General features: G+C 33.0%; 6 protein-coding genes across 19 annotated transcripts; 1 reads left to right on the forward strand and 5 right to left on the reverse strand.

Moving 5' to 3' along the window:
- Positions 1-3,924: 3,924 nt before the first annotated feature.
- On the reverse strand, positions 3,925-9,343 carry LOC105632519 (Tetratricopeptide repeat (TPR)-like superfamily protein). 14 transcript variants are annotated; one of them, XM_089718014.1, is made up of 5 exons: positions 6,262-9,343; positions 6,008-6,174; positions 4,802-4,871; positions 4,460-4,690; positions 3,925-4,362 (listed from the first exon to the last, which is right to left on the reverse strand). In XM_089718014.1, exon 1 carries the CDS (start codon positions 9,289-9,291, stop codon positions 6,619-6,621), a length of 2,673 nt encoding a protein of 890 aa, XP_089574140.1. In that variant the 5' UTR covers positions 9,292-9,343; the 3' UTR covers positions 3,925-4,362; positions 4,460-4,690; positions 4,802-4,871; positions 6,008-6,174; positions 6,262-6,618. The 14 variants fall into 14 exon arrangements, with proteins under 14 accessions (XP_089574140.1, XP_020534402.1, XP_089574139.1 ...); XM_020678743.3 differs by adding an exon at positions 5,039-5,135 and having other exon boundaries at positions 4,460-4,871; XM_089718013.1 differs by having other exon boundaries at positions 5,994-6,174.
- On the forward strand, positions 4,023-4,937 carry LOC105632520 (glutathione transferase GST 23). Its single transcript, XM_012214914.4, has 2 exons — positions 4,023-4,338; positions 4,513-4,937. Exons 1-2 carry the CDS (start codon positions 4,027-4,029, stop codon positions 4,852-4,854), a joined length of 654 nt encoding a protein of 217 aa, XP_012070304.1. The 5' UTR covers positions 4,023-4,026; the 3' UTR covers positions 4,855-4,937.
- Positions 9,344-10,797: 1,454 nt separating the features above from the next.
- On the reverse strand, positions 10,798-12,283 carry LOC105632521 (aspartic proteinase CDR1). Its single transcript, XM_012214915.4, has one exon. The coding sequence runs from the start codon at positions 12,270-12,272 to the stop codon at positions 10,971-10,973; it is 1,302 nt and encodes a 433-aa protein (XP_012070305.1). The 5' UTR covers positions 12,273-12,283; the 3' UTR covers positions 10,798-10,970.
- A 4,084-nt stretch (positions 12,284-16,367) lies between these two features.
- Positions 16,368-17,791, reverse strand: LOC105632696 (aspartic proteinase CDR1). The gene has a single exon (XM_012215137.4). It carries the CDS (start codon positions 17,777-17,779, stop codon positions 16,511-16,513), a length of 1,269 nt encoding a protein of 422 aa, XP_012070527.1. The 5' UTR covers positions 17,780-17,791; the 3' UTR covers positions 16,368-16,510.
- A 1,272-nt stretch (positions 17,792-19,063) lies between these two features.
- On the reverse strand, positions 19,064-20,371 carry LOC105632697 (aspartic proteinase CDR1). The gene has a single exon (XM_012215138.4). The coding sequence runs from the start codon at positions 20,369-20,371 to the stop codon at positions 19,064-19,066; it is 1,308 nt and encodes a 435-aa protein (XP_012070528.1).
- Positions 20,372-21,404: 1,033 nt separating this feature from the next.
- Positions 21,405-25,369, reverse strand: AUG7 (nuclear matrix protein). Its single transcript, XM_089718015.1, has 9 exons — positions 25,115-25,369; positions 24,879-24,964; positions 24,327-24,388; positions 23,700-23,791; positions 23,471-23,596; positions 23,082-23,172; positions 22,740-22,847; positions 22,363-22,461; positions 21,405-21,873 (listed from the first exon to the last, which is right to left on the reverse strand). Exons 1-9 carry the CDS (start codon positions 25,246-25,248, stop codon positions 21,676-21,678), a joined length of 996 nt encoding a protein of 331 aa, XP_089574141.1. The 5' UTR covers positions 25,249-25,369; the 3' UTR covers positions 21,405-21,675.
- Positions 25,370-25,374: the final 5 nt, after the last annotated feature.

A 25,374-nucleotide genomic window follows, 5' to 3' on the forward strand; every position in this document is an offset into this window, starting at 1 on the left:
TTTGACTTTTTAAAGCAGAAGATTGAACAACACAAAAAAAGCTCAAAATCAGAAGCTCACAGGTCACCCACTTAAAGCAATCTAAAGCCGACCCTGATTTAAGCGTATAAAAGCAGACTCAGATTCGCCCTTTTCATGCAGAAGATTGAATATCACAAAAGAGCTCAAAATCAGATGCTTACGGGTCACTGAACCAAAGTAAACTAGAGCCAGCCCTGCTTTAAGCGTGTAAAAGGAGTCTCAGATTCGGCTTTTTCAAGCAGAAGATTGAACATCAAAAAAGAGCTCAAAATCAGAAGCTCAAGGGTCACCCAGACAAAGCAAACTAAAGCCCACCTTGATTTAAGCATATAAAAGGAGGCCCAAATTCGCTTTTCATGCAGAAGATTGAATATCACAAAATAGCTCAAAATCAGAAGCTCACGACTCACCCCCCAAAGCAATTTAAAGCCGACATAGACTTAAACACATAAAAGGAGGCTCAGGTTCGCCTTTTTAAAGCAGAAAATAGATTGAACATCACAAAAAAGCTCATAATCAGAAGCTCAAGAGTCACACACACAAAGCAAACTAAAGCGCACCTTGATTTAAACATATGAAAGGATGCTCAAATTCGCTTTTCAAGCAGAAGATTGAATATCACAAAATAGCTCAAAATCAGAAGCTCACTACTCACCCCCCAAAGCAATCTAAAGTCGACTCAGACTTAAGCACATAAAAGGAGGCTCAGATTTGACTTTTTAAAGCAGAAGATTGAACATCACAAAAAAAGCTCAAAATCAGAAGCTCACAGGTCACCCACTTAAAGCAATCTAAAGCCGACCCTGATTTAAGCGTATAAAAGCAGACTCAGATTCGCCCTTTTCATGCAGAAGATTGAATATCACAAAAGAGCTCAAAATCAGATGCTTACGGGTCACCGAACCAAAGTAAACTAGAGCCGGCCCTGCTTTAAGCGTGTAAAAGGAGTCTCAGATTCGGCTTTTTCAAGTAGAAGATTGAACATCAAAAAAGAGCTCAAAATTAGAAGCCCAAGGGTCACCCACACAAAGCAAACTAAAGCCCACCTTGATTTAAGCATATAAAAGGAGACCCAAATTCGCTTTTCAAGCAGAAGATTGAATATCACAAAATAGCTCAAAATCAGAAGTTCGCGACTCACCCCCCAAAGCAATTGAAAGCCGACATAGACTTAAACACATAAAAGGAGGCTCAGGTTCGCCTTTTTAAAGCAGAAGATTGAACATCACAAAAAAGCTCAAAATCAGAAGCTCAAGAGTCACACACAAAGCAAGCTAAAGCGCACCTTGATTTAAACATATGAAAGGATGCTCAAATTCGCTTTTCAAGCAGAAGATTGAATATCACAAAATAGCTCAAAATCAGAAGCTCACTACTCACCCCCCAAAGCAATCTAAAGTCGACTTAGACTTAAGCAAATAAAAGGAGGCTCATATTTTACTTTTTAAAGCAGAAGATTGAACATCACAAAAAAAGCTCAAAATCAGAAGCTCACAGGTCACCCACTTAAAGCAATCTAAAGCCGACCCTGATTTAAGCGTATAAAAGCAGACTCAGATTCGCCCTTTTCATGCAGAAGATCGAATATCACAAAAAAGCTCAAAATCAGATGCTTACGGGTCACCGAACCAAAGTAAACTAGAGCCGGCCTTGCTTTAAGCGTGTAAAAGGAGTCTCAGATTCGGCTTTTTCAAGCAGAAGATTGAACATCACAAAAGAGCTCAAAATCAGAAGCTCAAGAGTCACCCACACAAAGCAAACTAAAGCCCATCTTAATTTAAGCATATAAAAGGAGGCTCAAATTCGCTTTTCGAGCAGAAGATTGAATATCACAAATACTTCAAAATGGAAAAAATACTTCAAAGCAAAAAGAAAAAAAAGCAAAATTTTGACTTACCTTTTCTGTTAAATCCCTCTACCCCTCCCTTGCTCTCCTCTTAAAAATCAAGCAAAGAAAGAAAAAGAAATCGAAAAAGAAAGAAGAGAAAAACGGAAAAACAAAGAAAAAGAAAGAAAAAAGAAAATTAGAAATCGAGCAAACAAAATACAGACAAAAGAAAAGAAAATAATAGAAGAAAAAACGAAAAAGAAAAAGAAAAAGAAAGAAAAAGAAGAGAAACGAAAAAGAAAGAAATAAGAAAATTTAAAAAATTTAAAAAAAAAAAAAAAACAAAAAGAAAACGTGGCAAAAACGAAACAGCTATGAAATCCCGCTCCCTCGCCCTTACTCTACCCTGAAAAATCAAGCGAAGAAAGAAAAAGAAATCGAAAAAGAAAGACGAGAAAACCAAAAAAACAAAGAAAAAGAAAGAAATAAGAAAATAAGAAATCGAGCAAACAAAATACAGACAAAAGAAAAAAAAAATAATAGAAAGAAGAAAGAAAAACGAAAAAGAAAGAAAAAGAAGAAACGAAACTCACTTGCCTCGCTGAGTAAAGAAGAAAGAAACGCAGGAAATAAGAGAAACGAAAAAGAAAGAAATAAGAAAATTAAAAAAATTAAAAAGAAAAAAAAAAGAAAACGTGGCAAAAACGAAATAGCTGGCTGATTAAATGAACGGCCACGCGTCGCACACGTCAGAAAAAAAAAAGTAAAAAACACGCAAAAACCACACCACTGAGCCTCGAATCCGCGTCCCTTGCACGCACACATAGCGCACCGACCAACCCATCCACAAATAACTGTTGACAAAATTGCCACAAATTACCTACATAAACTATTTTGCTAAAGAGTGCAGTGAACACTTCTTACCCCAACATCCTTTAGTGTTTTATAATTACCAATTAAATAATAAGAAGTTTCATTAAAATTTAATATTCATATAAGATTCCATGATGCTAATTTGGACCGCATTGATACTCTTCTATCATTTTTCATTATCTATGATGTTAGAAGAATCTGTTTATGGACCTTGTTTGTCTATGTTGAAAGGAATGCCAAGTACTTCTTGTTTAAACAATACACACCCTTTATTCTTTCATTTGATCTAATTCCCAAAATTATTTTTATAAAACAAAATAAATACACTCTACTACACTTCTTGATTAAAAATTAAACAGAAATTTTTTTAGTATTCTCTATTTATTTATATATTTGATGTATATTTTTGTTTTCTATAAAAATAAAAGGAAAATTAAGTAATTATGCTATTTCCCATTCAATTATTATTTGATTCATCCAAAGAATTCTCATCAAATCTAAATAAACCCTAATAACTTTTGCCTTGTTCGGTAATATTGGCAGGAGTAGAAGTTGTTTCTTCTATCTTCAAATATTCTATTTGAAAAGGCATTGTATGATTTGAACTGAGATATAATTTATGAGAACTTAGTGTTTAATAATTTTTATAATTCAAGAAGATACCTCCCAAGCTACATACCGATAATGTCTATATTTGTACCGTGATAATGAGCTGAACTTGCTTGTCTTATTCAATGAGAAACCTTCAATGTAGAGACCCAAAGAGCATCTTATACTATATATTTGTCTTTGCATGCTCATTAGCATAATTCCAGGCTATGTTTAAAATTTTATTATTAAGGGTTTGTTCTGCAAAATTATTAAATATTTTGGTAGTTTTAACTGTTCATTGTTTGTTATTTAGGTAGTTTTTTTATTTATTTTTTAATAAAACGTTAAAAGCTAAATGAGTCAATTGTTTTATAAAACGCTACCTCTAAAAGCTAGTTCAAACGCCGTATTACTAGACACTGTAAAAATTAGAATTTAGGTCAAAATGTTAAAAGCCACTTAAATAATAAATAGTGATAGTTGAGGGACTGAAACGTAGTTTTTCAAAATTAAGGGGTGCAAAATATATACAAAAAGAAAATTTCCCTACTAGTTTGTGGCTTGCTACCATCATTATAATGAACTTCCAAATAAAACATGCCAAAAAGAGATTTCCAAGAAAAAATAAAAAATTTCTTAGCTAAGGATTTGTGTATATATACAATAGACGATATCTATATTTGTGTACATAGAAAATTGCATAGCATAACACAATGGCAGGAGAAGTGAAGCTTTTGAAATCATGGTCAAGCCCATTTGCTTTAAGGATTGTGTGGGCACTGAAGCTAAAGGGCATCCAATATGACTCTATAGATGAAGACATGACCAACAAGAGCCCTTTACTTCTTCAATACAACCCTGTTCACAAAAAGATTCCAGTTTTTGTTCACAATGGAAAACCTATTGCAGAGTCATTTGTAATTCTTGAATATATTGATGAGATGTGGAAGCACTATCCCTTATTGCCTCAAGATCCCCACAAGAGAGCCACTGCCCGTTTCTTGGCCAAATTTGGTGATGAAAAGGTAAACCAATCAATCTTACTCCATCTACAAATAAATTCGAAGTAGATAATTTATCTACAAATGGTAAAACTTAGTTCGTTAATATTGAATTTCATAAAATTGAATTTATAAAAGTAACCACCATAGACGAGGCTTCCAAACTTTTTGTAGTGAAAACTTCTCCATAATTTTTAGGTCATGAAATCATTATGGGCAATATCAATAACCAAAGGAAAGGAGCAAGAAGAAGCTTCAGCGAAAGCCACTGAGAACCTGAAATACTTGGAGGAAGCATTGACAGGAAAGAGATTCTTCGGCGGAGAAAAGATTGGATTCCTTGATATTGCACTGGGTTGGCTTGCCAACGTGGTCCCTGTAGTAGAAGAGATAGTTGGTTTTAAAGTAATAGATAAACAAGGATTTCCATTGTTATCAACATGGATGCAAGAGTTTAAGAGTACTCCTGAAATCAAAGAAAGCTTGCCTCCTCATGACAAGCTAGTCACCAGGTTCCACACCTATATCGCCAGGAAATGAACCTATTTATTGCAGGCCTAAGAATTAACAAGCTGTTAGATCATTTCCAACTCATCAGAAACAAATTCAACTACCATTATAAATGTTTTCCAATGTCTATTGAGTGAACTTGAAATAATATTAGCTCAAAAAAGGGAGAAAAGTGAAACAATATTAGCTAGCTTGATTTCAATCATCGCTATACCTTGTGTAAATCCGGCGATTATTCAATTGGATAATTCTATAAATCGCAAGGCCACAAATTACTGAAGCAGATGATTATACAATTGGATAAAAGGCATCTGCACATAATATTTGTGTGCATATTATACAAGACTTTCACTAACGCAGTCAAGCAATACAACAGAAGATACAAAATAATAATACAGAATGCTTTCCAAAATTTAAGCAAACAAGTCTCAGCCAAAGCATTTGTAACTCTTTCCCACTCTTTCCCCATTGGTACATCCTAATAGTTAAAACTTGAGATTTCTATCAGAAAGTCTTAGGTCCGAATCTTGGCGAGAGGAGAGGAGTTCATGGGAAAGTAGAGAGATACTCTCTATCACATAACTCATTTAGATTCCGATGTACCAGAAAAAAAAAAGCATTTGTAATCCTAGAAGACTGTGCAACAAAGAACAAAGTTTTAACGAAGACCAAGGATCAAAGGATACCAAACTGTTTCACACATATGGAATTTTACTCGAACATTCTAATTTTGTCTACCTTACCATAATTCGAAAACTTATTTGCAATTATACTAAAACTCAATTGATCATTGATTAATGCAAAACTATGTTGAATTCGCAAGATTGATTATCCCTTTTTCTTATGAACTAGTGGCTAGGAAGTTAAACAAACTGTACTTGCTATCTGAAGCATAGAACAGCCATTTTTTGTCGTTGATAGCATATATTCTTTGCAACAAAAGAAGCTTCTGCTAGTGTTATATGGATATAAATACTATTAATTGCAAAGCTTGACTAGTCAATTTCCTGTGAAAAGCAGGTCTTATAAAGTTCGGTGTTGCTAACAGTGGCAAAGAAGCAACTGTTCTTCATAATATTCATTATTGCATTCTAGATCCAGAAGTTGATTACATGTTCAAAGGAAAATTATCCAATCCAAGTTTACCTCTTAAACATACTCAAACTTACCGAGAAATGTGTACCTGAGATTATGCTGTTTGAAGATAGGAATGGCCCGTAAAGATAGCACATTATTCAGTTGTTTAAACAACTCCTTTCAAAACTCCAAAAGAGATGACAAATGAATTTTACCAGACATCATGATTGTCATAAAACTTGCAATCCGTTTTGTGGATGCTCAGTTTCCTACCTGCAGATAAGGTACAAAATATTGTATTCATCAACAGTCATCAGAAGAGAAATTAAAAAGGGGAACAAATTTAAGAGTCATGCTAACCTTCTAACACCAATGTTAATGCATTGTGTTGTCAAAGATATCCAACCGTCTAGGTAATTAGTTCAACTCAACTTATTCCTGATCTAAATGTTGTTGGATAAATATATCTTTTTTTTCTCCATTTCACCAGGTTGAGGGTCATATTAATAGAAGGATCTACTTGTTACTAAAATCTTCTTCACTGCTTAATGGCAAGTTGATCCTTGCCCACACTTTTCTTCTTCATTCTTGTAACTTGGTTGTTCTCAACCTTCCTAATTAATGCATTTGTTCGTGTATAGAACATGGCCAAACAATCTTCATCATCCATCACTCAACTTATCTACCAAAAGAAAAAGTGAAATATGAAGAATCTCATCACCAATGATCTCCACAGCTACATGTCCCATCTTGAAATATATGAAATCGATTGGCATCTCTTACTAAGATTTCTCTTTTGACAATCTTTGATATGTGCTTGGTCCAAGTATGACAATCCCCACAAACACGAAGGTTTTTCAATATTTGTAAGGAAGTCCCTGGTTCTGTATTTAACAAACCGAATGCTATAGCAAGCCTTTCACTGTGGCCATAAAGCAAGTCCATCTTTTCATCCTCCTCAACGTCATGCAAAGCATATTGCAAATCAGCGACATAACCTTCTTTTGCAATCAAATTATTGAGTACCCCTAACAAGTTCTTAACCTCTTCATACTGCTGAAAGAACTTATCTCCAGTCGCAAAAGCATATACCCTGTTTTTAATTTCAATCCAACTGCATCCAGGATCCTTTTTCAGGCCTCTAGCCTTGATGGATTTCCGTATCATTCTGACTTCATCCCACCTCCCCAAAGCTGCATAAACATTTGATGCCAAAATATAATATCCAGGATCATCAGAATCCAATTGAACAATATGCTGTGAGATACGTTCTGCAACCTTTAGATCTCCACTTGCTCGACAAGCACTTAGTAAAGCTCCCCATATACTTGCATCTGGCTTCAGTGGCATGGAACTGATAAATTCTTCTGCTTTAGATAACTTTCCAGACCGTGATATAAGATCAACTACACATGCGTAATGTTCAATTCTTGGCTCAATGCTATAATCTTTCTTCATGCGATAAAAGCAAGACAGACCCTCTTCTACTAAACCTGAATGACTACAAGCATAGATGACTGCAACAAAAGCAACATGATCAGGAATGATCCCAGCTGCTTCCATCTCCTCAAAAGCTCTCAAAGCTTTCTTTCCTCCACCATACATCCCATATGCAGAGATCAATGCAGTCCATGTCACCACATCTTTTGTTTTCATATGCTCAAATACTCTGACAGAGTACATTAAATTGCCACATTTGGAGTACATTTCAATCAATGCATTCCCAACTGGAACAGCCAACTCAAATCCAAACTTGAAACAACATGCATGAACCTCTTTCCCTTGCCTCTTAGTAGCTATTAGGGAACAGATGGGCAATATACCTAACATGGTAGCCTTATCTGGCAACACTTCATTCCTCATTCGGTTAATCATTCTAAATCCTAAACTACAATCTTCAGCATGGACACATGCTGCAATTACGGTATTCCATGTCACTCTATCGCGAACTCTCATGTTCTCAAAAACTTTAAGAGAGTCATCCATTTTGCCACATTTAGCATACATATCTACTAAAGCATTCCCAACAATTAAATCTGAATCAAATCCTAATTTAGCCAAGTTGCAATGGAGTTCTTCACCAAGTTCCATCTCTCTCAATCGAGTAGACAGAGACAGGAGTGTTATATAAGTAATAGAGTCAGGTTTCAATTCCAACATCATTTTCTTAAAGAGCTTCACCCCTTCACTATAGCTTCCAGTTTGGACATAGGCATTGATTAATGTATTCCATGACACAGAATCCCTATATTTCATTGTGTCAAAGACTTTCCTTGCAGCTATTAAATCACTACACTTAGCATATGTATCAATAAGAATATTACTTGCTGTGACATCACATTCAAAACCACTTCTTGTCATGTAATCATGAACAAACTTCCCAAATTCCAACTCCTGTAAGAGACCACAAGCACGAAGAATAGATGTGACTGTCAACAAATCTGGCCTACACCTCCTTAACATCTCAATAAACAACTCAATAGACTCCTCAAACAACTCCATTTGACAATATCCACAAATCAAAGTGTTCCAACTGACAGGGTCCTTAACAACCATCTCATTAAAAACTCTTCGAGCATCCATGAATCTACCAAATTTAAAATACATAGAAAGAAGTCCATTACTTAATATAACATCAGCGTTAATACCAAGCTTTTCAACTAATCCATGAACCACCTCGCCGTCTGTTACGGCAAGCAAGCCACCACAAGCAGGCAAGACAGTTGAAATAGTAAAAGAATCAGGTTTCAACCCAGAAATTCTCAACTGATGATAAATTTCTAAAGCCTCCTCCAAGTACCCATTAGCACTGTAACCTGAAATCAAGCTATTCCAAGACACAACATCCTTATGAGGCATTCCATCAAATACATTACGTGCTCTAATCAAATCACCAAATCTCGCATACATATCTACTAAAGCATTTCCTATAAACAAGTCAAATCCAAATCCGACTTGCAAAACATGATGATGAACAACAAGACCCATTTCAAAATCCCCTGATGCAGCACAAGCATTGATCACAGAAGGAAATGTGTATGTATCGGGCTTAAGATTCATTACTCGCATTTTGGAGTAAAAGTCAAGAGCTTTTGAGAAAAACCCATTGTTGGTAAGTGCTCTAATGATTGAATTCCACTGATAAACGTTAGTAGCAGGTGAAATTTGGTGAAAGACTTGAAGAGAAGAAATGGGGTCTTTGAAGTAGGCATATTTTGTTATGAGTTTGCCAGAGAAGAAGGCAGATCTTTCAAAGCCTGATGTGATTAAAAGAGAGTGGATTTTGTGGAGCTGCTTGGTGTTTAAAGCAGAAGATAAAGCTTTTGTTAGAGAAGAATGGAGGAGTTCTTTTGTTGGTCCAAGTAGGATGGGCAGCTTCGCAGTTTTCATGAGGCAGGTCTCGCAGAACTAAACTTGAGAGTCCTTTGCTTATTATTATTATGTTTTTTTTTTTTTTTGGATTCCAACAGAAATGACATTGGCTGGTTTGATTCAAACAGAATAGATTTACATATTTAAAAAAAAAAAAAATTGAAGGAAATATCAGAACGTTCAGGGCTTATAAAACCAAACAAACTTAATTGACAATTTAAATTAAATTTTATTACTTTAACCCTGGTAATTTCAACTTTATACATAAACTCTCAACTTATATAATTATATTTATTAAACTATTCAATTTATAAATTATTTTATTAAATACTTTAATATGTAAAATTAATCAATTAATATAAAAATTATTATTGTAGAAATTTTACTAACGGCATATCAAATCGATAATTTACTTATAAAAGTAAAAAAAATTTAAAAATTATTGATATTAGTATGGTAAAGTGTATAATGTTATTAAAATTTATAAATTTAAATGAACGATAGATCATCTATAAAATTTACATTTGTAAAAGGTTAAAGTTTCAAGAATTTAATTACTTAATGGAGGTGAAAAGAGATTGGATTCATATTCATGGTAAAAAATTTCAGAATGATGGAATTCTAATAGGAATTTCAATTTAGTAATTTAGAATGAAATTTTAAATTAAAAAATAGAATGAAATTATAAATTTCAAAATGATTCAAAACAAAATCCGAACATCCATTCCATGTTGATAAAATGATATGCATGCACCAAGTATATTTACATTTTATTTGATTTCTTTTAATTTTCTACAACTGTTTCTATCTATTGTATTAAAATATTTTGAACTTTACGAATTTTTATAATTTCACCATATTTTTGACATTTTTAATGTTACTTTAATTTCGATCTCTTGTCGATTGCAATTGGGGATGATAATATTTAAAATAAAAAATTTTCTATCCTTTATTAGAATATTACCTCAAAGGATCAAATTATCTTTTTTTTTTTTCACTTAATGTTATTATCTTGTAACCACAAAAATTTGTAAAACTGGCTAATTAATTTTTTTTTAATGATATTAGAATATAATTGTAAGATCCTAATGTAAGACACATAGCTTTTAATTATAATTTAACTCGCCTAGTACCTTATTATTAGAGAACTTGAAAAAAATTAGTAATAAAAATAAAATGTTAATTAAATATCCTATAAATATCAAAATTACATTTACGTATATATGATATTTGAGATATATGAAATTAGAATAATTAAGATGTTATTTATTGATTTTTATTAATGAATAATAATTAAACTATATTATTAATGCAAAAAATTACAACAATTAAGATTATTTCATTCTAAAATATAAATAATATGAAAACAAAATACGTAGTTAAAAAAAAATTTATTTTATTAATTTTATCAATTGCTTGCTGTGGCTGCTCGAACGATTTGATGTTTGTCTTCGTTAAGCTCGGGATTGTGCGCATTCAAAAAATGACACATCATTTACACATAGACATACATGAAAAGCAAAAAAAAAAAAAAAAGGAAGACTGAAAAATAGATTTGAATATGAAACGAATTACAATATTCCATGTCGTTAAATTACTCGAAAAGACAATAACACTCAGTAGAAATTTTGTTTATTTTAACAAACAGAAACACAACCCTGCTTCAATTCCATGCATAAACACATTAACCTCTAACATTAATGCTGAGTGCAATCAGTTGGTTTAAACGACACCGTCTTCTCTTCAAGATCGTAGCCAATCAAGAAATTCATCTGCGACAAATTCCCATATATTGCACCAGACTCAATTGAACCGAAAGCGAGGCAAACAACGCCGTCAGAAACCTGAACAAACGTATTCAAAGGATTGAGCTTCACATCTGCACCGCTAAAATGAACTGTAAGCGTAGGAAGACTGACTTCAGATATAGAACTATAACAAAGGCTAAGAATTCCATTTGGGTCATCCACTCGTGTCCCCTTGACAACATCATCAATTGCCGATGACAGTTCTGAGAAGAAATCTGGTGGGACTAATGTCAATGTAGTTCCAGAGTCTATGATTATGTTTCCTTCAGTAGTTCCAAATGAAGAACCCTCAAACTCTATTCTTTTATTTCCAACACTTATTGCTTCTAGTGTAAGAAAATAGAAGGTGTCAGGATTTTTGGATACTAACGGCGTAGATACCACTCCTTGACCTGAAACGACTCCGTTCTGTCCGAAATTAATCTTGCTTGAAGTTCCAGTTGTAGATGAGATTGGAACCAAACAGTAAGAGAATTTTCCATCAATCTGGGAACCCAGTTGAGAAATAAGAGAAACGGATCCGCCTCCAAGGCCAATAATACCTGAATCTTTTTTGTTAAAAGTTCCAGCATTATCATGTCCACAACCAAAAATAGATCTAGGAAGTGCAACGGAACGACCTGTCGTTGAACCTAAAGTTATAGTATCAGCAGCAACATTTCCATTAGTGTAAGACTTATCTCCATAGGAATATGAATAGTGACAAGTACCATTGCGGGAGCAACTTGATTCTTCACCGAGGAGTTTACATGAGCTCGAACTGCAAGATAAGTCTCTATATGTAGAGGAACTTTCTGGGTTAAACAAAGGAGCGTCTTGTTCATAACACTCTTCACAAGGCTCACACTGAGTCCATATCAGGTCACTTCCTGTATCAGCGATGGCCAAAATTTCAAAAGCAGGAGTTCCAATTGAAATTCTCATAAGATATTCACCTTGAGCCGAGATCAGTTCGGACTGAGCACTCGTGGTGGAGATTGTTTGGGTAAATCGATGAACACGACTCATTGATCGATGAAGAGCATTAGCTAATCTTTGAGTATCAGTTTCATCTGGGTTGTAGAAAGGAGAACTTACAGAATCTCTATTGATTAGTTCTACACTGAAACCACCTTTAGAGGAAGCATCAATGGAGGAGATAATAGAAGAGAGAACCAGTGTAAAAATGGCTAAAACAATAGAGGGTGTCATGACTGAGGTGATGTAAATCTTCAACTCTTAGGTTTTGTATATATAACAGATGAAATGTAATTAAAGAAAAAGACTAGAAGTGGTAATTAGCAGCAATTAAAGGGATTTGTATATTATGCATGTATAAGCATTTATGAAGATGAATGAGCGTTGAGATGTTTATTTCTATTTTTATCAAATTACCATAATTGTTTCGTTTTATGAAGATTTTGTTTTTAAGGGAATATATATTCTTTGGTGTATTGATTTCCTTTACTAATTTGTTTTTAAAATTTTCATATATACTGAATATTACTTTTTTTTTTTTTATATCATACTCATTAATTGGAAAATTTTGTTTTAATTAGTCTTCCAAGTTTTTTTTTTTTTTTTGCTCCAAATGTGAACGGTAGAATAAAATGAATCCCCACAGATTTTGCTTGCTCACTTTTATTGAAATCCATATTTAATAAATTCAAGAGTGATTTGGTTGATAGAATACAATAATGACAGTGAAATTGATTTATATATTATCGAATAACTCTATATAATTAAAAACTTTAATTTCATGGAGATAAAAATCGAATTCATAGTTATTTTAATGAGATAATAATTTTAATTTAATGACTATATATTTAATTAAAGAAGACAATTGTTTTTTTTTTTTTTTTTATCGTAACGTTTCTTCCAGCTTGTTTTGTTCTTCTTCCTCGTTTTGGGTATTGCATTTGTAGAGAAGCAAATTTTGTTTTTGATTGTTTATCCAATAAATCATTGTAGATGAGTCCAGGTTTTCATTTTATGCATTCCTTCTGCTATAGTTTCTCAGCTGTTGGAGGGTGATCGATCTGGTGCTTTTTGGCTTAGAACAATTGTTTGATGTTGGGTTTCATTAATACCCTCCTTGAAGTTAATAAATCGTTTAAAAAATAAATCATTTAATATTTTTAATTAATTTTCAATATTACAATCGGTGGAAAATATTTTATATAAAAAATATGTTTCAGCAAATTATTTTTTATAAGTTGTTTTAGGAAAATAAACAGAGGGTGAGATTTGTTAGTTTCGTTTTTTTTTTTTTTTCCATATTTTAAATTTTATCTACTGCTGCACTATTTTTCTATCCCCAGTTGCTTAGAAAAAAAGAAAAAGAAAAAAAAAAAGTTAAGTAAACTTGTGTTTCCTTCTCCTTTTACATGTTGCATTGTCATTCATTTCTTATACTAAAGTTTCAAGATATAATTAATATTCATAACCTTATATTGTAGGACTATTGTGTTAAAGTCAAAACCTATATATATATATATATATATATATATATATATATATATATATATATATATATATGCGTAATAACAAAAATATTGTAAATAATTGAATCTAACATTTATTTGAAGATTTTTTTTTTTTTAATTTTTAGCCCTTTTGTTTTATTTTAATCTTTTTTTTTCCGATCCCAATAAGTATTTATAATTAGTGCATGAAGTATGAAATCTTTTATTATACAATACAATGCAACGCAAACTAGAAGTAATGCAATAATTATAACCCATAATAAATATTATTTTATAAAAATAGGCTTAGCTCTCTTTTACACTAAGAAAATATAATTAAATTATAATTTTTATTTAAAATTAATATTCCACCTGTCCTATAATATATGTATAGTTCAATATTTTTCTATAACTATCTATATTTATATACATATTAAAACTGAAACGAAAAAAAAAATATTAAATTCGCTCTTTTTTTATTAGTACTCTATTCTTCTTTTTTCTTTTTTCTATTTTTTTATTATTTTAATGTAATTTTGTTCTATGGGACAGAGAGTGTATGTAATTTGCACTTTTGGCTAAAAACTTGTTTTTTTTTTTTTTTTCATAGAAGTAGCTGTTTTATTTAAATAATTTTTTTTATACCCAAAACTTGAATTAAAACTAATTATGTGTGTTTTAGTTGGTTTTTTCACATATGAGGAGTAGAATGTCTGAGTTAGAGTCATTTTAATTATAATAATGGTTTTTACCAATTTTGTGTTTTAAAAGAGACTATAAAATGTTTACTAATCAATAGTGAACCTTCCAATTAAAAAAAATAAAATGTAGAAATAATTATTTAATATGTGTCACCATATAAAAAGTATGGTGAATTTATTAACCCTTTTTCTTATAATTTTTTAATGTATGTAACGTATATTTATTTAAATTAATTCATAAAATTTAATTTATTTATATTTTGACTCTTTTTTCAGAAAAATATACATTGACCTCGAAAAAGAAATATTTTTAGGTTTCGCCACTGAATATGCGTATGGACATTCCATCCCATGAACTAATAATCTTTCTTTTCTTTTTTTCTAAGTTAAAGAAAAGTAAAATTGTTCAATGGGAGACTCAAGTGCATGCATATGGCAGCGTTGATTTCTGAGTATAGAGTCTTGAATTTTTTTTTTTTTTTTTTAAATTTCCTAATTTGACTTTGAGTTGGGTCGACTCAACCTGCCAAGTGGAATAACGAAATTTTTTTTTTTCCTTTTTTGACAGCTGCTTGTTAACCATGCAACTCGGACCACCGATAAGATTCTAAGGCTACCAAGGTAATATACACAAGGGCATTTGGGTTATTAACCATTTGAATTGACTAATTTTTTGGTAACCATCTCAACTGAGTATACATCAATTAATCAAAACTCAAAAAGAAAAAGAGTTTTAATAGTAAATGATAATCTATCAAACCAAAATTATGAGTATTTTACAATTACATGAACTAGAACCAGAACGGGGTTCCAGAACAATTCACTCCATAATCTGTTATATATCTACGCGAAGCTTCAGCAACTGCAACTGCTCATCGAAAAATGATGTTGAGCATGATAGCCTAATCGGACCTTCTATTTTCGAATCGAAATCCTCTTCCTCCGATCCGATTATCAGCTCTTGAAATGACTGGATTGCGAGGAACTTGATCGGAATTTCATATCGTTTAGCCTCTTCTCCGACATACGCTGTTACGCAGCCCCTCCGAGCTCGCCGTGGAGATTTCGCAACATTATTATTCTCGCCGTCACCATTACCGTCCGCGGCTTCTGCTAGACTCCGGTAAGAGATTTTGTTCGAACCTTTGTGGCTTAATTTCCTGACGACTGAACGGAATTTTTGCAATACGTTCCTTCTTGGTGAAGTCATGATTTTCGATCTCTTTTGTTAGGATATTGATGAGGTTTTTGATCAGAGAGAAAGCGGCGGTGACTAACAGGGAGAAAAAGGGTAGAGCTGAGAGAGAGAGAGAGAGAGAGAGAGAGTTTTGAATTTTGATTGAAAAACAATAAGAGAATCTTAATCCAAATTAGTGGTGATAGGCTAGTTTAGTGATGTTAAAACGGAACTTAAATTATGGAATCAGTTAGAATCTGAACGGGCCCGCCCAACGGAGAATGGAATCAACAAAATATTGGTTTCGTTCTAAAATTGAGCGTCATATCTTTCTTAAAAAGGAGAACTAAAAGAATAGAAGTCAGAATGTCATATCATCTATGAGAATGTGACCATTAGCAATAATATTGTGTACTATAAAAAAAAAAAAAAAATTAGCCAAACAAAACTTTAGACTAACATTATTATTTTGAATTGGTACAAGCTCATTAAGACACTACAAATTTCTTCACAAAAAAAAAAAAAAAAAAAAGATTTTAGTTATTTTCAAATATTTAAGTAATTTTATAAAAAAAATGAAAATTTTATTTTTCTCTGTTATTTTCTCTCTAAATTGTATTTCGTTCAACTGTATTATCAATTAAAAAGAAAAAGTTAGAATATATAAGAATAATAAAGGAAGAGCTTCTTAAAAAAAAAATAAATAAAGGAAGAGCTGTCTAAGGGATGCTTAATTTTAAATTTGTTTTTTAATCTTCTTTTTTTATCAATTTGTGCAAAAACCGGTTATAGAGGAAGCCGCACATGAAGTAAACATATGGCTCATCCTCAGCTTTTCCTCGTAATTCTTGAAGCTGAATGCATGATTCTCTTGGAAGCTAGAATTTTCTTTCTAAGTTTGAGTTTGAAAAGAAAGAGAGAGAAGGGAAACAGGAAAAGAAAGATTAACTGAGGGAGTAGAAAATACTAGCCAGAACTTTTCTTTTCTTTTCTTTTCTTTTCTTTTTTTTAATAATTTCACATGTAAAATTCTTGATCGATATTGCTTATTCTGTTACAAGAAACATGATATAATTGAAACAAACAGGAATCTACCTATCCATCCAGTTAATATTTACTGCAATCAGTTGGCTTGAAAGATATAATTCCTTCTTTAAGATCATAACCTACTAAAAAGTTCATCTGTTGCCAATTACCAATAATAGCTTCCTTCCCAGAACTAGGAGCAAAAGCAAAACAAACAACGTCTTGGGTGACTCTTATAAATGTATTTCCAGTGCCTAATTCAACATTCCCACCTCTAAGATTTATTGTGATTATAGGAGGATTAAACTCAGGTGTGTACAGATAGCAAAGAGGCAGTCTTGGAGTATCATCTTCTTCCATAGGCTTCTGATTAATAGCTTTTATAACCTCTTGTTGTAGCAAATCATAGGCATCGCTTGGCAAGTATGTTAACATTGTCCCTGTATCAATATAGGCTCCATTTATTTCACCAATAGTTACAGTACTCTTGTTTCCTACAGTAATTCCTTCGAGAATAACACTGTAACTGCCTATACCGATGTTTTGGATCAATGGTGTAGAAACTGCACCATCACCTTCAACCACACCTTTCCACCCAAAATCGATTTTGCTAGACTGGTTAGAAGAGTAAGGTACTAGACAGTAAGCAAATTTTCCATCTATCAGATGATCCATTTGGGATATTAAAGAAAGTGACCCATGTCCAAGACCGACAAAACCAATTCCTGGAAAGTCACTGGAAATGTTATTTCCGCAGATAAAATTAATATTGGGAAGGGAAAGTGTAGTATTAATGGAGCTCAAGGTGATTGTGTCTGTAGCAAGGTCTCCATTTGGACAAGAAACTTGGTCTGCAGAATCACATGAGAAATGACAGTTGTTTGATATGCAAGCGACTCCGTTATTTTTTTGACACTCATTGGACTTACAAAATACATAATTGAAAGTTGAGGATTTAGAAGGATCAATCATTCTACCTGTGCAGTTTTTACATATTGGTATAGATGATAAACATGGTATCCATATAAAATCACTTTCAGAAGCTATATAGACTAGAATTTCAGTACCTGGAGTACCAAGTGATATTTTCATTAGATAATCACCATTAAAGAAGATTAATGGAGATTGAACTATTTTATTTGGGTCATTAAACTGATTGACTCTGTTAAAAGAACGTTGCATAGCTTTAGCTAAGCGACTAACGGTAGTTTCTGAAGGGTTGAAGAATGGATAACTTGGTGAATCCCTGTGAATAAGTTCAGTGCTGAAACTAAAATTTACCGCTTGAACAAATGAAATTGAGAGAGAAAATAGGAAAGGAGAAAGGAAAAATGCTACAATGAGTTCCATAACTATATGGTAGTTAATGTGACTGGAGAATTGCATTAATATGTGTATATATATAGGAAAATATTTCGTATTAGAGGATATCTGATCCAGAAATGAAGCTAACGTGAAACAAATATCAGCATAATTAAAGGTCACATGAAGAAAGAGAGAACCTTAAATACTTGAGATGCAGTTAGAATTTTACAAGCGAACATAACTTGTTCACTTAATTTTTATATAATAATAATAATAATAATAATAATAGACCTTGGCCTTAGGGTTGGTGGAGAAAATTTAACACGTTGGATTGTTTGATCTCATCTTTAGCACACATTGCTTTTTTTCACATTAAAAGAAATAAGAATAATTTTGCAGATGTATTGACTAAAAAAAGAGTTTGTTAGTAGGGTGACTTTTTGGCTTGGTTATAAAAAAATTTATATTTAGTTTATTTCAACTATTTATTCTCTTATTTCAAGAGAAATAATAATTATCCTTTATGAAATTTATACTATTTTGGTTCTAGGTTTTTTTACCTAACATTTTTTAGTTAGGTTGAATTGTTTACGGTGAACTTATTGGCTCGGGTTTTTACATATGAAAATACTAATATATATATATATATATATATATATATATATTTATTTATTTATTAGTAAAAGGGTTGAATTTTTTGTGCAACCAAAATAAGCATGATTAATTCAATGTCAAAAAAAAAAAAAAAAAAGCATGATTAAAGGTGTCAGCCGAAAAGAATGACGAGCAGAAATTCTGAAATTCAGTTTGCTATTTTATTCTTCCCTCTTCACCATCTTAGCTAGGCTATCATCCACCATCTAAAAATTTGTAAGATTAGAATAGTAAACTTAGCTTATTTTTATTTTTATTTTTCTTTTTGCAAATAACTATATTACGGAAAAAAAAAAATATAGTTGATATCAAATTTCTTAGTTAGCCACTTCCTCCTCCAGAGAAGACAAAAAATATACTCGGTGAAAGATTTCAAGAGTATCATTCATATCCAAGCTAATTATTTTAATAGTTAAAAGAGAAGAAGACTGATAATTAATAATAAGAAGAAATGCAAGAAACACTTTTCTTGGTAGTTTGCTGCAAATTCTGAGTATCAATTTTTGTATGGTTCACCAACATGATCACAGTTAAAAAAAAAAAAAAAAAAAAAAAAATCATTTTCCAAATACTAAGGTGTTTACAATACCTAGAACTGATAACCCTAATTTATTATCATTTGCACCACTAACATATATGTTATCAGACAAAAACAAGGAGACATAGTAGAACTGGTCAATAGTTGGAGCAGTCAGTTCTCTTGAAAGATACCCTCTTTCTATTCAGTTCATAGCCAATCAAGAAGTTCATTTGTTGCCAATTCCCATATACTGCAATGTCATCATCTGTCGGAGCAAAAGCAAAGCAAACAACACCTTCAGACACCCTTATGAACGTGTTCAAAGAATCCAACTCCACACTCGCATTGGCAAAATGCATTGTAATAACCGGAATTCTGAAATGGGTTGCAGCCCTATAACAAAGACCCAGTTGTTGTGTAGGATCACGAACAGGATTCAAGTCGATGGATTCTCTCACTCTCGATTCCAATCGATCATAAAACCTGTACGGCAAGTATGTGATTGTAGTTCCTATATCAAGAATAATATTCCCATCTCCCGATGAGACACATTTCTTGCAATATGTTAACCTATGGTTGTTTACACTAACTGCTTCTAATGTCAGGTAATAATAAGTGTCTGAGTCTCCTGAAGCTAGCTTGCAACGAGAAACTTCAGAACCTGAAACCACACTTCTACGGCCAAAATGCATTCTACTTGCAGCGTTAGAAAAGTAAGGCACTAAACAGTATGAAAATCTACCATGAATTGAATCTTTCATACGAGAAATCAGTGAAACTCTTCCCCGTCCAAGGCCAATTACACCAGCATCGTAAAAGTTGCCACTGCTATAAGTTCCACAGCCAATTGTAGTTCTAGAAAAAGTAACATGGTCACCTTCTGTAGTATCAATGGCGACGGTTTCCTTTGCAAGATCTCCTTCTATATGACAGTCATCTCCGTAAGAATACGAGTAATGACAAACGTGGGATTCGCAAGATCGGTGACGACGATGGAGGGACTTGCATGGACGAGAATCACAAGAAAGAGTTCTGTAACTTGAGGAAAATCTAGTATCGAAGAGAGCATTTCTCTGGTTCACACAACCGAAACAAGGCCTACATTGTATCCATACAAGATCACTGCATGTATCTACAGTGGCTAGAACTTCGACTGGGGGTGTTCCAATTGCTAATCTCATGAGATAATCTCCATAATCGTTGGTTAAAGCAGAACGAGCCCAGTGTGGTGAAACTGGTCTACGTCTTAAATGATTGAGACGATTAGCAGAGCGTTTCAATGCATTCTTTAAGCTGTGAAAAAGAGTTTCTGAGGGATTGTAGTAAGGAGAATCTGATGAGTGTCTATGGATGAGTCTGACAGAAAAATCATGATCATCGTCATCTCGAGCAAGAACAGAAGCAAAGATTAAAAGAGTCAATAGAAAGGAGCAAAGGGTCTTGTGTGTTGCAGAGACTGCCATGTTGATTTGAGAGAATTAATTGTGTATATGATTAGGCCAAGGTTTGGGATGATAAGAAAATATGAAATATGGGAAAGAATATAAAGGAAAAATTTTCTTCTCACAATTGTTGGATGATGCAGAATGAATCTTGAGTGACAGAGAAGAAGAAGGCATCAATATAGGACCCTTGAGAACTCACTTCCAGAATATCGCAGTAAATTTTTCTTCTTATTTTACTTTATTTCTGGGTTGTTTTAGCTACACTTTCTCAGTAAATACTCCCTCCGTCTGTGTATATATAGTCTTGATCCCGTTTTCTTTTTAGAAGTGGATAATTTACTTATTTTTCTACTTTATAAGAGCACATTAGTAGCTTTCAAAAAAAAAAAAAAAAAAAAAAAAAAGGCACATTATGAGGAAAAACAAAGTAAAGAATATATATGGTATGGAGGGAGCATCATTTAATATCTGTTGCTAAATGAATATTTCTATAAAAAATTAAAATTTGTCGACAAGCATCGTTAATGCCAATAACAACCGACTACCATTAAACAAGAGCTAGATTTTTGTGAGTACTTTAAAAAAAAAAAAAAAAAAAAAAAAAAAAAAAGCTCCTATAGGAATTATAGGAAAGAAACTTGAAGGGAAATGTGAATTGAGAGTATAAGTAGGGCTTGTCAATATTTCTCAAAATCAGTTGGCTTTTAAAAGCTCAATAACCTCTTAAAGCCAGATGTACCTTTTAAAAGTATAGATGCAAAAAAAAGTAGATATGTCATTTTCGAAACAGTCTTCAAAATTATTCAATAGTTTATCATGCAATAAGGACTTCGTATTAGAACTTCTAAACATTCTGAAATAATGCTTTTGTTTATCCACAAATTGACTTTGCTGGACCAGTTAACCAACCTGGAAGTTAAGATGCCCGGTAATGTCCAAGGTCAACTCCTCCATCTTTATTATTGCCAAAGATGCCATCGTTACTATTTGCACACCTTATTATGGTTTTAGGAAGAGATGAGCTTGCCGATTGAACACCAATTGTACCAGCTTTTTCAACAAATAATCCCATCCATTCGAAGAAGATTTAGTTCAACGTTCAACTTACACAATATTGAAGATTTGAGGGTAGCTAGGGACCATACAATCACTGACGTTTGTAATGAATAATAATTTAGACGTGCTCAAAATACAATTTTACTGTGACAGTCAATTTAATCTCTATATAAGGAGGAAAAATAAAAATACTCCAGCTGCAAAACATGTCCTCAATAGAGAGTCAAGAGATCATGTTGGTGGGTGTCTATCTCGTAACACAGTCATCATAAAGTCACCTCATTGCCTCGCTCACGTGCAATTGAAGCCGATAGAATACCAAGATCACGATTCAAGAATGTCAATGCGGACTCGCACTCTGAAATTATCCTTATAACAGATGAGGGTTCACCAGCTATTGTTTCAGATGATCCAACAGCAAGAGCTGCGTGTGAGTCTCTAAGGTTCCTCAAGTTCCCTAGAAACTGTAACAGAAGCAAAACATATATAAATTCCCAGAATAACAGATATGTAATTATCAGAATGCCAGTTTTAGTACGTAAATCAAATATATGGAACAAACAAATGAGACATTCAAAAATAAGTTAGACTTAAAAGTCACTGAAGTGGGCTAATTATTCAGGCCTTTTCATTGGGAGCCAAACCAGAGTTATTAAATCTGAGCCTGCCTACTCGGTTAGATACTAGTCTGTGCTTCAAGTTGGAACACTATTGCAATCCACCTGATGAATCTGCTAGGTTTTACTGAAATCCAGTTGTTTCACCTAAATTGGATTGGTTAGCATCAATATATTCAAGTTTCAAACTAAAATGATATAATGTAGTATTATATCAGGGGCATATCAGTATGTCTAGGCTCACAAAGTGCTAATATAATTAAGAAAGTAGCACCAAGACAATGCCATACAATGATTTAAGAACCCACACTTAGAAATAGATATCCAACAACATACCTTCAACAGCATCTTGTATGCCTCCAACAATCGATTAGCAGCTGGTCCAAAACCATGAAGCTGCGGTACCTCCATCATATGGGTCCATGGGCGAATTTCCTTCAAAAGAAAAATTATAATCAAAATGTAAAAGGTATCAGCTTGGACTCATACCACAATAAAGTTTGACAAAAAGATATTTGAGCATCAATTGCAATGATGAATTTTTCTAACAAGAAATGTACGTTATTCATCATAGGATTAAGCTCTTTATTTTTATGTGATAAGAAACAAGAAAAAGACAGACAGATCAAATATCATAATAAGAGAATAAAATCCTTTGTTTGTATAGGTTTAAGTAAAGCAGAGGAGAGATAAAGTCGCAGAGAAATGCTAACCTTGGTGTAAATCAAATTGAATTGTCTTGCAGTTTCTAGAAAAGATTCCAAATGTGCCCGCAATTGGGATTCCACCTCTGTATAGTCTTCATCTGGATTATAAGCATGCTAGAGAAAAGTATAAAAGTTCACATAATTAACAGAAAGGAGGAAAAAGGAAAGTAAAACTACATAACAACATGATGACAATGGGTGTACCATATAATTTAGTTATGCTGCCAAAAATAAAAATGGAGCTATTCTACAAGAGAAGAAAATTGATGTCCAGTGAAAGATTGATTTGAAAAAGTTGTGAAGTTTAATTTCAATGTTTGAGGGAACAGGTAAGGAACTAAGATAAACCTTTGATGCCAAATCATCAACTTTCTGCTGAAGATTCAAGAGAATCTTTGATTGTTCCGCAAGTTTTGTTTCCAGTTCGGATACATCAGGCCTGCAAATGTACTTTGATGAAAGAAACAAAATGTTACTACATCTCATGGCATGGAAAGTTAATAATCCTCTGATAATATCTGGTACCATAAAAATTGGACATTTATAAGCTACATGGATGCCCAAAATTCCTAGATAACTATGGACATTCCTCAAATTGAATCCTAAACCTTGTCCAGATTATCAGGTTGGGTAAGCTTAAATAGATAGTGCTTCAGGAACAAAACATACATGGCTTTACGTTATTTGAAACAAAGGGAGAACAGAAAAAGTGAAGTCTAACCAAGTATAAATCTTACAATGGATATATAGACTGAATCTGCACATCTGCCGGGAACAACTTGCATTCCTCTGAGAAAATTACAGCTTGTTTCTCTGCGATAGAATCTATCAGTTGTATGTCTTTTGCTACCTGTTCATCTACACTGCATAAGGAAGCAAATTAAATGTTACAGCAAAGAATGGAATGTGATCTGAAACCAACAACTAATTGAAACATTTAAGCCAATAGAGAAAATTAAACTCAACCTCCATTCTGGATTATCAGCATAGATGCAAGCCTCCACAAGATCCACCATTAGGCGAAGCATTTCAGTACGATCCTCATAGCTCCCTCGCCCCTGGACCAAAAAACATTTCACGCTCTCAAACTAAATCCTCTAAAGTGGCAATCCACATTAAAGGGGCAAAACCATCTAAGGGTAGAGTTTACATTTCTACTCAACCATTGACATATCAATAATTCCACTTACCAAGTTGGAATCTATATAGTCAATTTTGCGCTCATAAATTGTATAAATTGGTAACAACTAAATAAGCATGTTATTTCTTAAGCAAACCTAAAGAAAATCAAATTCATAAGTTACACCATGATGCTGCCGAGGCAGCATATTTATGATGACCAGCTTGTGTTGATGTGAGAATTTAAGGAATTAATGAAGGCCAAGCCAACTACTTTCGGAAACTTGAGCTAAGCATTTTGGTTCAAAAGGATTTGGTGCTATATTTCAAGTTATTTGGGCCGGTCAGAATTGGGGATTCAAGTGTATCTAGCTTTGTCAATGAACCTAGGAGCCATATAAATAAAAAAATATACAAATAGCATGGAACTTATAGACTGACAAGTTCCCATTCACATTTTTTGGAACAACTTACTTGGATCGCTTCTGTATCTATAGTTGTAGTGATACCAAGAAACTTGGCAATCTCTGCCAAATCTGCAATGAATCACTTAATTATGTCAAATTCCAATGGTGCTAATACAATTACAAATGTTCACTAGGGCATAACTCCGTCAAATTCTAAATGACAAGAAAAACAAAAAGGTACTTCCACAGTATAAAAAAGGTTTTGAAAATAAATAGCTGCCAAATCTGCAATGAATCACTTAATCATGTCAAATTCCAATGGTGCTAATACAATTACAAATGTTCACCAGGGAATAACTCCATCAAATTCTAAATGACAAGGAAAACAAAAAGGTGCTTCCACAGTATAAAAATAAATGTTTTGAACATAAATTGCTGCCACAAAATTTCCAAAATTAAATCAATATGAACTTGAAACTATATTTGCTATTTCTTTTCCTCAGTTTTAAATGCAAGTAAAAAGATGTTTAATGTACAATTGAAAATAAGGATGCCACTTCTGTTAAATTAAAACAAATTAAAGTAAGAAATGCAATGAAACTAAGAGTAAAAGACTTACATTGAATACGAGCAGTCTCTTCATCACGATCCATTGCATCTCCTTGCAGATTTTGCTGTGAGAATGGTGATTTATCGCCTAGTAGCCTGCAATGTACAATCTATTATATAGATTTCCACATTTTCTTCCACGCTCTCTCAGCAACCAATCAAAAAAATCATCTTAAACTGTAATAAACAAGATGAACTGACTATGAAATTAGCAAACAAGATCTACTATTAGAGAGAGACACTAACTTGAAGAAAAGCCACTCGAGGAGAGCGTAACGCTCCATGCCGGCGAAGAGAAGAGACTGCGCCGGAGCGTTAGCTCGAGGATAATTCAATACCGTTAGCTTTCTCTGTATCTCTTCCATTTGCTTCGCTGCCATTTCTCCTCTCTCCTACCTTATGATCTTTGATTTTGATCTTCTGCGTTTTGAATGAAAAACCAAAGCAGATACTGTTACTTCGAAGTTCGATCGTTCTCTTCTCTTTTCAATTTTAGCTCAAAGATC

This window comes from Jatropha curcas, chromosome 2 (assembly GCF_041381405.1).
Source record: "Jatropha curcas cultivar XTBG-Jc1 chromosome 2, XTBG_Jcur_1.0, whole genome shotgun sequence".
NCBI classification, from domain to species: domain Eukaryota; kingdom Viridiplantae; phylum Streptophyta; class Magnoliopsida; order Malpighiales; family Euphorbiaceae; genus Jatropha; species Jatropha curcas.

Coding starts and splice junctions, on each gene's coding strand:
- LOC105632697 (XM_012215138.4), bottom strand. CDS start 20,371: ATGGCAGTCTCTGCAACACACAAGACCCTTTGCTCCTTTCTATTGACT.
- LOC105632520 (XM_012214914.4), top strand. CDS start 4,027: ATGGCAGGAGAAGTGAAGCTTTTGAAATCATGGTCAAGCCCATTTGCT. Junction 4,339..4,512: donor CCAAATTTGGTGATGAAAAG/GTAAACCAATCA, acceptor CATAATTTTTAG/GTCATGAAATCATTATGGGC.
- AUG7 (XM_089718015.1), bottom strand. CDS start 25,248: ATGGCAGCGAAGCAAATGGAAGAGATACAGAGAAAGCTAACGGTATTG. Junction 24,965..25,114: donor CTCGAGTGGCTTTTCTTCAA/GTTAGTGTCTCT, acceptor TGTACATTGCAG/GCTACTAGGCGATAAATCAC. Junction 23,173..23,470: donor ATTCAGTCTATATATCCATT/GTAAGATTTATA, acceptor GTACATTTGCAG/GCCTGATGTATCCGAACTGG.
- LOC105632696 (XM_012215137.4), bottom strand. CDS start 17,779: ATGGAACTCATTGTAGCATTTTTCCTTTCTCCTTTCCTATTTTCTCTC.
- LOC105632519 (XM_089718014.1), bottom strand. CDS start 9,291: ATGAAAACTGCGAAGCTGCCCATCCTACTTGGACCAACAAAAGAACTC.
- LOC105632521 (XM_012214915.4), bottom strand. CDS start 12,272: ATGACACCCTCTATTGTTTTAGCCATTTTTACACTGGTTCTCTCTTCT.